This window comes from Sus scrofa, chromosome 2 (assembly GCF_000003025.6).
Source record: "Sus scrofa isolate TJ Tabasco breed Duroc chromosome 2, Sscrofa11.1, whole genome shotgun sequence".
Classification (NCBI taxonomy): Eukaryota; Metazoa; Chordata; class Mammalia; order Artiodactyla; family Suidae; genus Sus; species Sus scrofa.
In genome coordinates, this window is record NC_010444.4 from 49,772,620 (window position 1) to 49,787,130 (window position 14,511).

The window sequence follows — 14,511 nt, forward strand, 5'->3', positions numbered from 1 at the left end:
AAAGAAAAAATAACATAGACTAAAGGACAATAATAGAGAACCAGGCAAAAGCATTGGTTTGGGGTGTTTAAGAGCAGTACCACTTTCTATTAAACAATACTTGTCAGGCATACATTTGACAATATTTTTAGTGCTGAAGATATACTCATTCCACAAACAGAAAATCTGAAAACTCATTTTATGGAAGAACTATAACTAACACAGGAACGGCAAGCATCTGATAAGAAAGTATAAATGCCCAGCCTAGGAAAACAGAATGCAGAAACTGCTAGACTCTAGAAAAGAGACATTATACTGAAAAAAAAAAAGTTTCTGTGCTTTTCTTTTGAGTGTGTATATGTATGTTCCCCCCCATCAACAAAAAAAAAAAAGAAAAAAAAAAGATTATGTTAGAAAGCAGTGGATTCCCCAATTAGGACTTGGTACTGCCAACAGATTTTTGGTTTTTAATCATATAGCTCAGGCCAACCTTTAATGTGTAGAATCAGGGAAAAGAACTGACAGTGCTTTGGACCAAAAAAGCCTACTAGGCTATTAAATCTCCTGAAAGACTAAGACTGCCTCATAAACATGCAAAAGCATAACACGTTTTTTATGTAGCCTATTTGGGCTCAACAGCAAAAAGGTAACAATATACCACTTTCCTCAATTATTCATTCTCAGATAATCCAGGCATAGTGGGGTTTTTTTGCTCAAAAGGAGGTGGGAAAAGCTAACGAAAAAATTCTTCATAGATATTTACAGAATTCCATTCTTTACTAAAGAAGGAATTTAACAGACAAGCAACAAAAAAAGTTAACAATCAGCGGTCAAAATATTTGATACAAAAACTGACATGTTTATCATCTGACATCTCAGGAAAGCCAAAAACAATTCTGTCAATGTGAAGAACAAGAGGAATTATTCTCTGTGAAGAAGCAAATATAGAAACCAAAAGGGAAAATTTACTTTTTGCAAAGCAAGTTTCACTATAATTTTGCTCTTAGTCTCAACCCCTTCAAAGTAATTCTCCTAGGCAAAGGCAGATAACCTTTCAAATAACCTGGGGAAAAAATGACTAAAATAAACACTAAGGAATACCAAGTACTAATTAAGAGGAAAAAAAAAATCATCTTAAAACACTGGAAGTGAGTTCCCGTTGTGGTGCAGGGGAAACAAATCCGACTAGGAACCATGAGGTTGTGGGTTTGATCCCTGGCTTTGCTCAGTGGGTTAAGGATCTGGCGTTGCCGTGAGCTGTGGTTCAGGTCACAGACTCGGCTTGGATCTGGCGTGGCTGTGGCTGTGGCTGTGGCTGTGGCTCAGGCTAGCAGGTACAGCTCCGATTAGACCCCTAGCCTGGGAACCTCCATATGCCACGAGTGTAGCCCTCAAAAGACAAAAAGGGCAACAAACAAACAAATAAAAAACACTGGAGGAAAAAACTTAGAGAACCAGACAGAAACTCAGATAGTTTGAGATGATCAGAACGGCTCTTAAACCACTCCACCCCTGCCGACACATCCAGGAAAAAAATATTAATTCTGGAAGGGAGTAACTAATCCCTCAATAGTACATAGAGTTAAATGAACACTAGGCTAGAAGTTAAATGGCTCAGGTTCAAAATCTATCTGCCCCTTATTAGCTAGGTAACCTTATGCTCTATTTCCTCCTGAGTTAAATGGGGATAAGAACTCCAGTTACGCATCATAGAATTACCATGAGGCTCAAATGAAACACTGTATATATGAAAGCACCTCTTGTAAGTGTTTGATCATTATTTCATATTTTCTTTGCATAACTGATGACAATCACTAAGTTTTATGCTAACATTCTTCAGTTACTCTTGGCATTTTTTTCAACCAAGTTTCAAAACAAGGCAGTAATCTTTGCTCATTTTAAACCCACACCATGGAAACCTTGGCTGCTTTATTTGGATTGAAGGTCTGGCAAAATTCCACTCCAGGTGGCTAAGCAATAATAAACAAGGGCTCACTGTTTGAGCACATCCTTACTCACTGTGTGAATAAGTTTTTCTCCAAATTTAGTGACTAATTTTGGATTTGTTAAATATTGCTATATTTCCCCCCAGTTACAGAACTTTTAAATACCTAAATACTGAAACAAAAGATACTCTAAAACTTTAAAATTCAAGATGTTTAAAGAAAGTGACATCAAGGAGAACAAAATGTGGTATCAGGGTACAGCACTGTGAGATATTAAACCATGTTTCTCTGTTCACCAGCCAATACAAATTCTAGCACTGAAAAACAAGCAATTTCTAGACTTCTGAGAAGTTCCCGGGATGTTCCATATATTTTAATAGCAGATATAACTCTACTTATTGTCCTTAAATTTCTTTTTTTTTTTTTCTTTTGAGGGCGCACCCGAGGCACATGGAAGTTCTTGGGCCAGGGGCTGAGTGGAGCTGCAGCTAAGGCCCACGCCACAGCCACAGCAACACCAGATCAGAGCCGTATCCATGACCTACACCGCAGCTCACAGCAACACTGTATCCTTAACCCACTTGGCCAGGGACCAAACCCAGGTCCTCACGCAGACCATGTTGGGTCCCTAAACTGCTGAGCCTAATGGGGACATCAATTTTTAAGATTAAATACATGCAAACAGTAGCTCATCAAATAGTTGCTGAATATAAGACATATTTACTGAGTGAACTGATTTTGGTTTTGATTTTAGTTTAAATAAACTGAAGTTTTTTTTAAAAAAAGTAAAAATACAATGAGGTCATAGTATATGTTTTAAATATGTTTTTATATTTTAAAAAGTAGGGAAGACAACAAGTTTTTGTTTTTATTTATTTAAAGTCCATGATGCCAGTGTGCTAATACATACCTTAAAGGGAAAAAATTAGGGAAGTAGATGTTATTTATCCTAAAGACAGAGAGAAAAGGAGTCCCTGGGTTTGACACTCCATTGTAGACTGTCTTGTTTCTAGGTCATAAGGCCTAAATTTGATTAAAATAGGTATTGAGAGAAAAAAAAAATGGGGATATACCTACTTTTGACCCCTTCTGTGGGATCTTGGCATACATCATGCATTAACCACTTGTCTTAAGGGTTGTTAATAGAGTTTAAATGTTCTCACCACTATGATTGTATTCAAAACTTCTAGGCTTCTATTTAAATTAATGGAGAAATATCAGATGGTATACTCAAGAATTCTGAAGCTGTTATAACTAATCATGTTTAAAAGAATTTCTTTAAGATAAAGACAAATACTATACGTTCTCAGTTACATGTAGAATGTATAAAAAAATGAAAGAAATGTGAGAGTAGAATGGTGGTGGTTGTCAGGGGCTGATGAGTAGGGGAAATGGGGAGATGCTGGTCAAAGGGTACAAGTTCTAGCTTTTTTTTTTTTTTTTTGCTTTTTAGGCCACACCCACAGCATATGGAAGTTCCCAGGCTAGGGGTCAAATGGGAGCTACAGCTGCCGGCCTATACCACAGCCAGAGCAATATGGGGTCTGACCTGCATCTGCGACCCACACCACAGCTCACGGCAATGCCAGATCCATACTCCACTGAGCAAAGCCAGGGATCAAACCCGCATCCTCACGGTTCCTAGTTGGATTTATTTCCACTACACCCCAACAGGAACTCCAAGTTCCAGCTTTAAGATGAGTAAGTTTTGGAGTTCCTGTTGTGGCAAAGTGGAAACAAATCCAACTAGGAACCATGAGGTTGCAGGTTTGATCCCTGGGCTTACTCAGTGGGTTAAGGATCTAGGGCGTTGCCATGAGATGTGGTGTAGGTCGCAGACGTGGCTCAGATCTGGCATTGCCATGGCTGTGGTGTAGGCTGGCAATTATAGCTCAGACTCAACTCCTAGCCTGAGAACCTCCATATGCCACGGATGTGGCTCTAAAAAGACAAAAGACAAAACAAAAAAGATGAGAAAATTTTAGGGATCTAGTGCATAGCATTGTTACGATAGTTAACAATATTGTATTACATACTTGAACGTTGTAAGAGAGTAGATCTTAAAAGTTATCACCAGTGGAGAAAAAAGTGATTAATGGGAGGCAATTTAACACAACTAACTTTAATGTGATAATCACTTCAGAATACATACATGTATCAAATCATCACATTGTATATCTTACACTTGCATACATACATTAAGTGTCAATAATATCTCAATAAAGCTGGGGAACACTTTGCTAAATAAAAAGAATTTCTTCACAAACATAATAAAGATGTATTTACTTATAATGCAACCACAGAACACAAATGAGCTACCTAACAATAAACAGCAGCCCAAAGAAGCTCCAAAAAATAGTACAGCATCATGAAACTTTGAAATCTCACACATCAGTATTTTTATAATTTAAGGTTTTTTTTTTTACCATGATACAATTCATATACTATAAAGTTCACCCTTAAAGTGTACAATTTAGCAGTTTTTAGTACATTCACAAGATTTTGCAACCATAGTCACTAACGCTAAAACATTTTCATCACCCCTAAAAGAAATCCCAAAGCCATGAGTCATCACTCACCATTCCCACTTTCTCTCAGCCTCTGAAAACTACTAATCTATTTTGTATTTCTATGTGTTTGCCTATTATGAACATGTCACATAAAATGGATCACACAGTATGTGGCTTTTGTGAGTTTGATTAAGCCTTACATTTCATTATGGTGTGGTTTCTCCCTCTGCAGTCTATTCTAATTAAAGCATGACCAAGGCAATCTCTGCAGAGGAAATACTTAAAAATATATGTTATACATATGTATGTGTATATATATATATATATATATATATACGCATGACATACATACATACAAAACACACACACACAGACACAAATAAAGAATAAAAAAATGGGAGTTCCCGTCGTGGCGCAGTGGTTAACGAATCCGACTAGGAACCATGAGGTTGCGGGTTCAGTCCCTGCCCTTGCTCAGTGGGTTAACAATCCGGCGTTGCCGTGAGCTGTGGTGTAGGTTGCAGATGCGGCTCGGATCCCGAGATGCTGTGGCTCTGGTTAGGCCGGTGGCTACAGCTCCGATTAGACCCCTAGCCTGGGAACCTCCATATGCCGTGGAAGCGGCCCAAGAAATGGCAAAAAGACAAAACAAACAAACAAACAAACAAAAAAAAAAAGAATAAAAAAATGTACTGTGAGGCTGATATGGAATAAAAGACCAAGAATACTATCTAAGGGAACACACTGTAATTTTGACAATCTTTGCTGCAAATTTTCTGAAAAATATAATGTGATTTTTAAAAAGAATGCTGACCAGGAGTTCCCACCGTGGCTCAGTGGTTAACGAATCTGACTAGGAACCATGAGGTTGTGGGTTTGATCCCTGGCTTGCTCAGTGAGTTAAGGATCTGGCATTGCTGTGAGCTGTGGTGTAGGTTGCAGAGGCGGCTCGGATCCCACGTTGCTGTGGCTCTGGTTAGGCCTGTGGCTACAGCTCCGATTAGACCCCTAGCCTGGGAACCTCCATATGCTGTGGGAGTGGCCCCAGAAATGGCAAAAAGACAAAAAAAAATGCTGACCAAATTTTGGCATTTTCCAAACCACTACCTTAAATTATTACTATAAAGTTTAATGACTGTACTTTGCTATTACAAAAAGACAATAAATTATAAAAAGACTTATACGAGTTCCTGCTGTGACGCAGCAGGTTAAGGACCCAATATTGTCTCTGCAGTGGCACAGATTCAATCCCCAGTCTGGCACAGTGGGCTAAGGATCCAGTGTTGCCATAGCTGTGGTGTAAGTTGCAGAAGCAGCTCAGATTCAATCCCTGGCCCAGGAATCTCTATATGCTGCAGGTGCAGGAAAAAGAAACAAACAAACAAAACATAAAAATAGCTACAAAAATCCCCAAAAAGATATAGAAAAAAATGTCAATAGTTACGGTATTTAGGTGATGGAAAAATAGGCACCTTTTTTTTTTTTCTTTTTTTCTTTTTTTTTGGCTGCAGTATGCAGCAGCTTGATGTGGGATCTCAGTTCCCAGACCAGGGACAGAACACAGGCCACAGTGGTGAAAGTGCTAAATTCTAACCACCTGACCACCAGGCAACTCCTGAAAATAAGCTTTTTTAGTTGTTCTGTTTTATTTTGGCTGCCCCCTTGGCATACAAAAGTTCCCAGGACATGGATGAAACTCACACCACAGCAGTAACCATGGCCACAGCAGTGACATCACCAGATCCTTAACCTGCTGAGCCACCAGGAAAAAATTAAAATATATTTTATTTTTAATTTTAAAATATCATCACTGTCGCTTTTTGAAAGCCATTTTTGACAAATATCCAGTATTTCATGCTTGGTGTTACAAATAAGCAAAAGCAGGAATTCCCAACCCTTCACGTCTATCTATGATGACTTTCATATCTAAACTAAATGTACAGGATATGGAAAGATGACACTGATATATCGTTCAGTTAAAAAAATTAAGTTGAACTATATGTAGCATGATCCTAATCGCACAGAAACAAAATACTATGTATTGTATAGGTGTGAGTTTGCATGTATATAAAAAGGTCAGCAAATATATTCATCAAATGGTTAACAGTGGTTACTTCTGGAGAGTCAGACTAAAAAGAGTAAAGACTTTTTCTTTCATATATTTCTGTATTAATTTCCTATTTAATAACAAGCTACCTTTGGTAATTTTTTCACCACCAATGTTTGTAATTAAATGTACCATCAATTTAGATAAGTTCCTTTAAAAAATAAAAGAACATTAAATTCAACACTTTAATGTGTCAATTTCTAATTATCCAAACCAAGAAGAAAACTGAACCCAGCAGAAAATACCAATAGGTTATATTTGACTTCCAAACACATAAGAGGTCTTTGAAGCATCTTTACTTATACCCCAGAGGAAAATCCCAGTGGTACCTGGAAGAGTCTAGGATAAAAACTTTGCTGTATAATATCTATATAAAGACATCACACTTTACCCCATCATAGCTTTAACAATCACTGCCAGTACAGGTGGAACTAGAAATTAAAAAGAAACAAAAGGTTCCTGAGAAAAGAAAGATACAGACTAATACAAAACACAGTTCTATATTTCAAAATATGAGCCAAGGTGCAAAAATGTCAAACCACGTTTTAGAAGACACTGGAGAGGGATCTGGGAAGCACTGTCAGTCTCTCATTCTTTCTTTCCTTTCTGATTTATCCCGTGATACTTTACACCCAAACTGCTTAGTGAACTCACCAACAAGCGGCCATGGGGCCCACTTGAAACGGCAAATCGAACAACACTGTAAGCAGGAAGAGGTTCGAAGCATACCTTTTCCAAAATGAACTTGTTTAAATATGGCATGTAGCCCTGATTGGAGACGGGCCCCTCATCATCATCCCTGAAGTGCTCTTCAAGGGCAACGGGGTCATGCGGAACCTTCAGCACCGTGCACAGGTTATGGGAGAGGACCTAAGAGGGAAAGAGAGTAGGTTAGAGGCATCCACTAACCAGCACTAGGCACCGTCACTGTCCGAACACAACTGGCTGCTCCCTGCTGGGAGAGAGAAAGACGGAGAATGAACTAGCAAACATGGGGAGACCACTGCTCAGATGCCAGCTTCCTACTTGATAGCCACAGTGTCTGTCCTTCCCTCCCCAGTTCAGGTTCACTTCAAATGAGTCTCTCTTACATGCCTACAATGAGCCAGGCTCCATGCAAGACCTGGGACTATCCCACTCCTTGTAGTCTTTTATTAATTGGCCCACACTGGAAAGAAAAAGGGAGGAGAGAGCAAGAGAATGTGTTTAAAATTAAATTTCGGAGTTCCCATCGTGGCGCAGTGGTTAACGAATCCGACTAGGAACCATGAGGTTGCTGGTTCGGTCCCTGCCCTTGCTCAGTGGGTTAACAATCCGGCGTTGCCGTGAGCTGTGGTGTAGGTTGCAGATGCGGCTCGGATCCCGCGTTGCTGTGGCTCTGGCGTAGGCCGGTGGCTACAGCTCCGATTAGACCCCTAGCCTGGGACCCTCCATATGCCGCGGGAGCGGCCCAAGAAATGGCAAAAAGACCAAAAAAAAAAAAAAAAAAAAAGGTTCTGTGATTTGCTCACAGCCACACCACTGCGCAGCCCAAGAAATAGCCACACCACTGCGGCTCAAGAAATAGCAAAAAAAGACCAAAAAAAAAAAAATTATAAAAATAAATAAATAAATAAAATTAAATTAAATTTCCCCTCAGAGCAGTGTCAGGTGATTAGAGCTGTTAGAGAAAAGAGCTACAGCCAGGGCTTCTGGACAAGTGGCTGACCTGAGCCAGCTACCAGCTCTCTGGGCCTCAGCTTCCTCTTTTTGTTGAATATAAAGAGCCAAGTTAATATATAAATATATCAAATATTAATTAGGACTCTCTAAACGTCCAAACATCTCTACAATTCTATGACACCAGGTTAGTTTTCAGAATGAGTATAAAAGAGTATAAATATAAAAAGAGAAAGAAATCAAGGGCCCAGTTTAGAATTATGAGAAAAATCAATAGCAGAAATATGTCAGGAGTCACCAAAGTGGCTGAAAACATTCTGCAGAAAATTTGCATTCTTGTATTTCATAAGCCAAGCGCATACTTCAACATGCAGGCAGCCGAGTGTGAGCAGCCTGGGCTATTTCAGGACTAGTCTTGTTTCACGTGAAGTGAAAATTAAAAAATAAAACTTAAATCCCTTCCATTTCATGTGTGCATTCTAAATAGGTCAAATTACATAGCTAAGGCTATACTTCCTCTAACTGAGAATCTTTGTTAAATCCCTATTCAATATTTTGTTAAATCCCTATTCAATATTTCATTAAATCCCTAGGTTAAAAGACTCCCTATTTTTCTTAGCCCTAGTCATTTAAATCACTTAAGGAGCTACATTCATCTTAATGAACACTTTGAATTCCATTAAGCAAGTCACTTTTTTCTGTACAAACATATTTCGGTTAGAGTTTTTTAAGATGAAAAAATAATCTATAAAAAGAACATTTGCATATCTTCTTTCTACATTTGTTTCTCAAAGCTTCATTTATGTAGAGATCTTTTTCTACATGCTCTACTGGTTTTAAGGAAGTAAGTAAAGTGAAGGAAGTAAACTCACAAATGGTTATAAATGAAGTAATGAAGACTTTTATCAGCCCCTACAAAGCCGGCTGTGTTTCTCAAGAAAACCCTCCATTTGCGAATAGTAGAGCACAGGAAAAGGGCACTGGGCAGCTTGTATTGAATCTTGCATCAGAATCAGCAAAATCCTAAACAGGTATCTCCTTTCTCTATTTAAACTTATACAGTAATTATCTGCCCCCAAAGAAGTTTTGTGAGGATCGACTTCAAGAACGTCAAGTGTTTAAAGACTGCAACATACTATAGAAATATAAGTTTTTAGAGAAATGAGGAAATATAGAGCACAGTCTTCAGATAAGGCTCAAAGGTCATTCAAATTTTAAAATTATTTGGGACTTTACCCACATAAAAATTCCCAACCATTGGTTAACCTATGGTACCTCCATAAAACATGAAGAGCAAAGAGGAACTCGCTGTGTTGTGATAGAAAAAGATCTCCAAGATAAATTAAGTGAAAAAAGCAATGTCGCTAAGACTGAATAGAGTATCTCAACTTTTATGTAAAAGAAAAGGGAAGAATAAATAGAAAGATATATAAGAAATGAATAACTGGCAGGAAAAGCTAGTTTGATTGCAGGCCCGGAGCAAAAGATTTCTCACTAAACCTCCCTTTTTATTAAGTTTTTGAAAAACAATTTACCTATGCAAAACATATAATACCTATTTAAAAAACTGAATATATATACATATTTTTTAAATGGCCAGCTCAAGATCACACAGCTAAATCTACTTATCCTCCAATTCCATACTCTTTCTGCTACATGAACTTACTCCCTAAAGATTTAGGTATAAAAGGAAGACTTAGTCCACAGCAAAGTAACATGATTAACAGAGGAGTAATATGTAAAGGCAATAAATGAGTCCAGAAAGAATCGTGTTGCTACAGTGACTTCGCAGAGGAAGTGAAGTATAACCTAGGCCTTAAAATAAGGAGAACTTTTGGACAGGAAAAGGGCAATGGGAAGGCTCTCCATATAGAGGAAAAACATGAGGAAAGTAATTGATTAATACAAAATCCTCAGGGTACAAAAGGCAGACACCAATCTCTACCCCCACCCTCTTTCTCTTTAAGTATCTTAGATCCTCAACTAAAAACATAGTGTTATTCTTCTTAGCCTCACAGATGGTGAGTACTGGCTCAAAGAGATTAAATTTGTTTTTCTTGACTAAGGTTACTTCACAGTACTGAGATTAGAACTCAGGTTTTGTAATCTTTGGCCCAATACTCTCCAGGAGTAAGGAGCATTATGTTTCTAGTTTTCTAAAGTCAACATCTTTGTGACAAGTGCTTTAGTTCAATCCGGTGATCCCAATGAGGATTGAAACTCCAGACTTTAGCCTTGAACAGTTCAACAGCACTTTTTAAAAATTATTTTTATTTTTTCCATTATAGCTGGTTTACAGTGTTCTGTCAATTTTTGACTGTACAGCAAGGTGACCCAGTCTCTCTCTCACACACGCATTCTTTTTCTCACATTATCCTCCACCATGTTCCATCACAAGTGACTAGATATAGTTCCCAGTGCTATGCAGCAGGATCTCATTGTTTATCCACTCCAAATGCAACAGTTTGCATCTATTGACCCCAGATTCCCAGTCCATCCCCCACCCCAGCAACCACAAGTCTCTTCTCCAAGTCCATGAGTTTCTTTTCCTAAATAGCACTTTTGTTAAATACAGGGGTAACTGAATTCAGTGATCATTTCCTTAACCACCTTTAGTTAGTTGAGCAAATTGTGAGGAAGGCAGCAGATTACAGTAAAGGACCCTGAAGGAGAAGACCTGAGTACCAGCCCTATTCGTCTGTTCCTGTGCAGTGGTCTGCCATTTCCCTTTTTAAAATACTGGAATATTTCACTCCTTTCTGGCTTAGTCTCTGTATCCTCAGTGCAAAATGAAGAGTTGGGGATTTGTCTCTAAAAAAAAAGTTTTTAAGCCCAATCCTTAACTGTCAACCCAAACTCATTTCATGAATTCAGCAGAAGGAACTACAGCTCAGATCAGAAATTCAGCCTTTTTCATCGCTAGTAAGACCTAGAACAAGGAAGTCTTCTTCAAACAAAATAACAACTGAATAACAGCTAATTGGAAAAGGTTTGTAACTAAAAGAGAAAAGAAAAGAAAAAAAAAAAACCCAACAGCAACTGTGTGCTATCTATAAACACTTTAAACAAAAATTATCAGCAATTTTTTTAAAAAGCCTAGACAGAATCTCAACTTTTTTTCAAATTCAAAAGTAGAGGAGTTCCCTTTGTGGCACAGCAGAAACAAATCTGACTAGGAACCATGAGGCTGCAGATTCAATCCCTGGCCTCGCTCAGGGGGTTAAGAATCGGGCACTGCTGTGAGCTGTGGTATCAGCTGCAGACGAGGCTCGGATCTGGTGGCTGTGGTATAGGCCAGCAGCTACAGCTCTGATTCGACCCCTAGCCTGGGAACCTCCATATGCTGCTGGCGAGGCCCTAAAAAGACAAAAAAAGACGACCAAAAAAAAAAAAAAAGTAAAGTTGGAATTTCCACTGTGGGTCAGTGGGTTAAAGACCCAACGTAGTGTCGGTGAGGATTCGGGTTCCATCCCTGGCCTCACTCAGTGGATTAAGGATCCATGTTGCTGCAAGCTGAGGCACAGGTCACAGATGTGGCCTGGATCCCAAGTTGTTGTGGCTGTGGCTGTGGCCTGCAGCTGCAGCTCTGATTCAACCCCTAGCCTGGGAACTTCCATATGCCGCAGGTGCGGCCATTAAAAAAAAAAAAAAAAAGTAAACTGTATGAAGAAAAAAATCCTTGAAGCCCAGAATATAAACCAATAACAAGAAGTCAAAGCTCCATAAGCTTATATAGTAGTTTGTGTTTTTTAAAGTAGACTCACATCACCCATTAGTTGGTATGGTCTTGCCCCTGGAGAGTAGCTATCACTGCTGCTTTATAGATGGTGCGGTTGAGTCAGAGATGAGGTGATGTCCCCCAGTCACAGGGTTTTACGTGCAGTGAAACCAGGAGTAGAACCCAAACCTTGTACTTTGGTGCCCTTTCCATGCCCTGCCACCTTCCTTCTCCTTCTGGAAAAAGAGCCCTGCCTATACAAAAGTGACTGGCCAACCATGCATGTTGCTGCTGAGGTGCAGTGATGGGCTGGTGTCCCTCAGCTCACCCAGTCAGCTCTCCAGCACCCAACAAGATGGCTGGAGCTCTTTAGTGGAGCCAAATTCAATCAGTGGTGAAGAACTACTCTGCCTAGAAATCTGGGACCATTCACTTTCTGGAAGCCCTCACCTCCCAGCAGCCACCTTTGGGCAAAACTGTTCCAAGAAACGCACTGGTCTTCTCCCCAGATGAGGACGCTGGAAAGCAGATGAGGAGCAAAGAGGACCTCAAGTTCTTGATTTGTCCAAGGACTGTGCCTGAATCACTCTAATCAGTGTTCACAAGTTTCTTGAGAAAGTTGAATTTATCCCACTTCAAATGCCTGCTCCTCCTCCAAAGGCCATTCTTTTGGCGCCTACATAATTGCTAGGCAACTTTGCTCTCATTCCCCGATTTGAAGAATAAACTATTGTTACTTTAATAAAAGATCCATGTCCATGCCAGACCCTCATTGCTCCAGTTCCTTCACAGCTGTCTGCTACTGCCGTTGCAGGGCCCCCACTGACAAGAGATGACTAATTAACCGCTCGTGTGGTCTGTTCCTGTTCCGTGGTTTGCCATTTACCCTTTTTTAAGCATTTCGCTCCAACTATCGTGAAAAGAAATCAAGGATGATGAACGACTAAACAGTGTTTGAACACATGTGAGTGCATGATGCTTAACCTCCTCCCTCCCAAAGATGTAGAGATTACAAAAGTTTTCTGACATGAGCCCTCCTCCCCAGTCACACGCTGTTTCCCTTTACAGGATGTGCGTAATGGTTAAAACTCAACACTGAGAAAAAGGGGGTGGGGATCTCTATTCCAACGAGCTTATCTGAACCAACACAATTACAGAACTATAATTCATAATGGGCGATGTTTTCTTAAAACGTGAAAATTCCTGTTGGATTCATAAAATTTCAAGCTAATGGCAAATTACCAGAAAACTCTTCCCAACAATGAACCAGAATGACCAATTTCCTACCAGCGCTATGCCCTGCCTTAAGAGCATTGTCTTCATAGAAGTCCCGCCCCTCATCACAGCACTCCTTTTCCCCTTCCCGACAAATGACAAATGCCTTTGTCCTGTCACCACTTAAGGCTTGCCTTCTCCTATGTTATCTTTATTGTATTCAGCCTCAGAAATCTCAAAGTCATCTTTGACTCAGTCCTTGAATGCAGTCACCATCCTAGACACTTTTACCAAATTACTCTGCAAGCATGGCTAACCTATCACCTTGTCTAAGTCATCAGAAGTCTACAGCAGGAAAAACCAAGAAGGTCGAGTTCCCTTCGTGGTTCAGCAGTTAGCAAACCCGACTAGCATCCATGGGGATATGGGTTCGATCCCTGGCCTCCCTTGGATTCCAAGTTGCTGTGGCAGTGGTGTAGCCCGGAGGCTTCAGCTCTGATTTGACCCCTAGCCTGGGAACCTCCGCATGTCGTGGCTGTGGCCCTAAAAAGACAAAAAGACAAAAACAAAGAAGCAAAAAACCAAGATGGTATTAATCTCCGCTCTGGAGTTAAGTCACTTGGCAAGCCAGCCCCACTTTACCTTTCTAGCCTTATTTTTTCCTTCTGTCCCTACTGTACAAATCCAGCCCAACTAGTGTATTCACTGCACCCCCAAATAAGCCCTGTACCACCCTTCTGCCCCTTCCAAGGCTCTGCTCCAATAAGCCCTACCGTTTCTACCTAATATAAACGCCATCCTTTTCTGACCACCACTCAAAATCAAGATAGTCTGCATTTCCCAAAAACACTGTGTTTCAGGTTTTACACCAGCGCACAAGATTTTTTTGCTCCCATTAGGACTATAAATTTCTAAAAAGCCCATGGTTTACCTACCTTTGCATTCCCACAGCACCTAGCATGCTACTCAGAATGCAGAAAGCTTTCAATACATGCTGAACAAATTCTAAAAATTCTCTTTTAACAGTAAAACCATAATATGTTAATAATGACAATACTCTGAGGCAATATCCTACTCCTATCTTCTTATTTCACAGATAAAAGGACTGGGGCCTGAGACTTGCTTCAGGCCCACACTGATAAGTAACAAATCAGAAGCAAGAGCCCAAATCTCCTAACTGCCCAGCCCACAACCTGGCCCTGTGCTTGGAAACATTCTCTTTTGCCTGGAGTCGTCACAACCTTCAAGTCTGGGTTATTCTGCATAAACTTCAGGAAATCTTTATCACCCTCTCTGTCCACTGAATTCCTATTCAACACTTAAGTGAATTCTGTTTCATATACTAGTAATAGCTCAAATAACTAACTGCAGCTCAAT

At 39.8% G+C, this 14,511-nt stretch overlaps 1 protein-coding gene across 1 annotated transcript in view; it reads right to left on the reverse strand.

The window, feature by feature from the left end:
* The window catches only part of SWAP70 (SWAP switching B-cell complex subunit 70), an 84,143-nt gene that overhangs the window by 51,500 nt on the left and 18,132 nt on the right, over positions 1-14,511 (reverse strand). Inside the window, exon 2 of the mRNA XM_003122981.6 lies at positions 7,272-7,412. Coding sequence (XP_003123029.2) covers positions 7,272-7,412 — 141 coding nt within the window. The remainder of the gene's footprint in view (positions 1-7,271; positions 7,413-14,511) is intronic.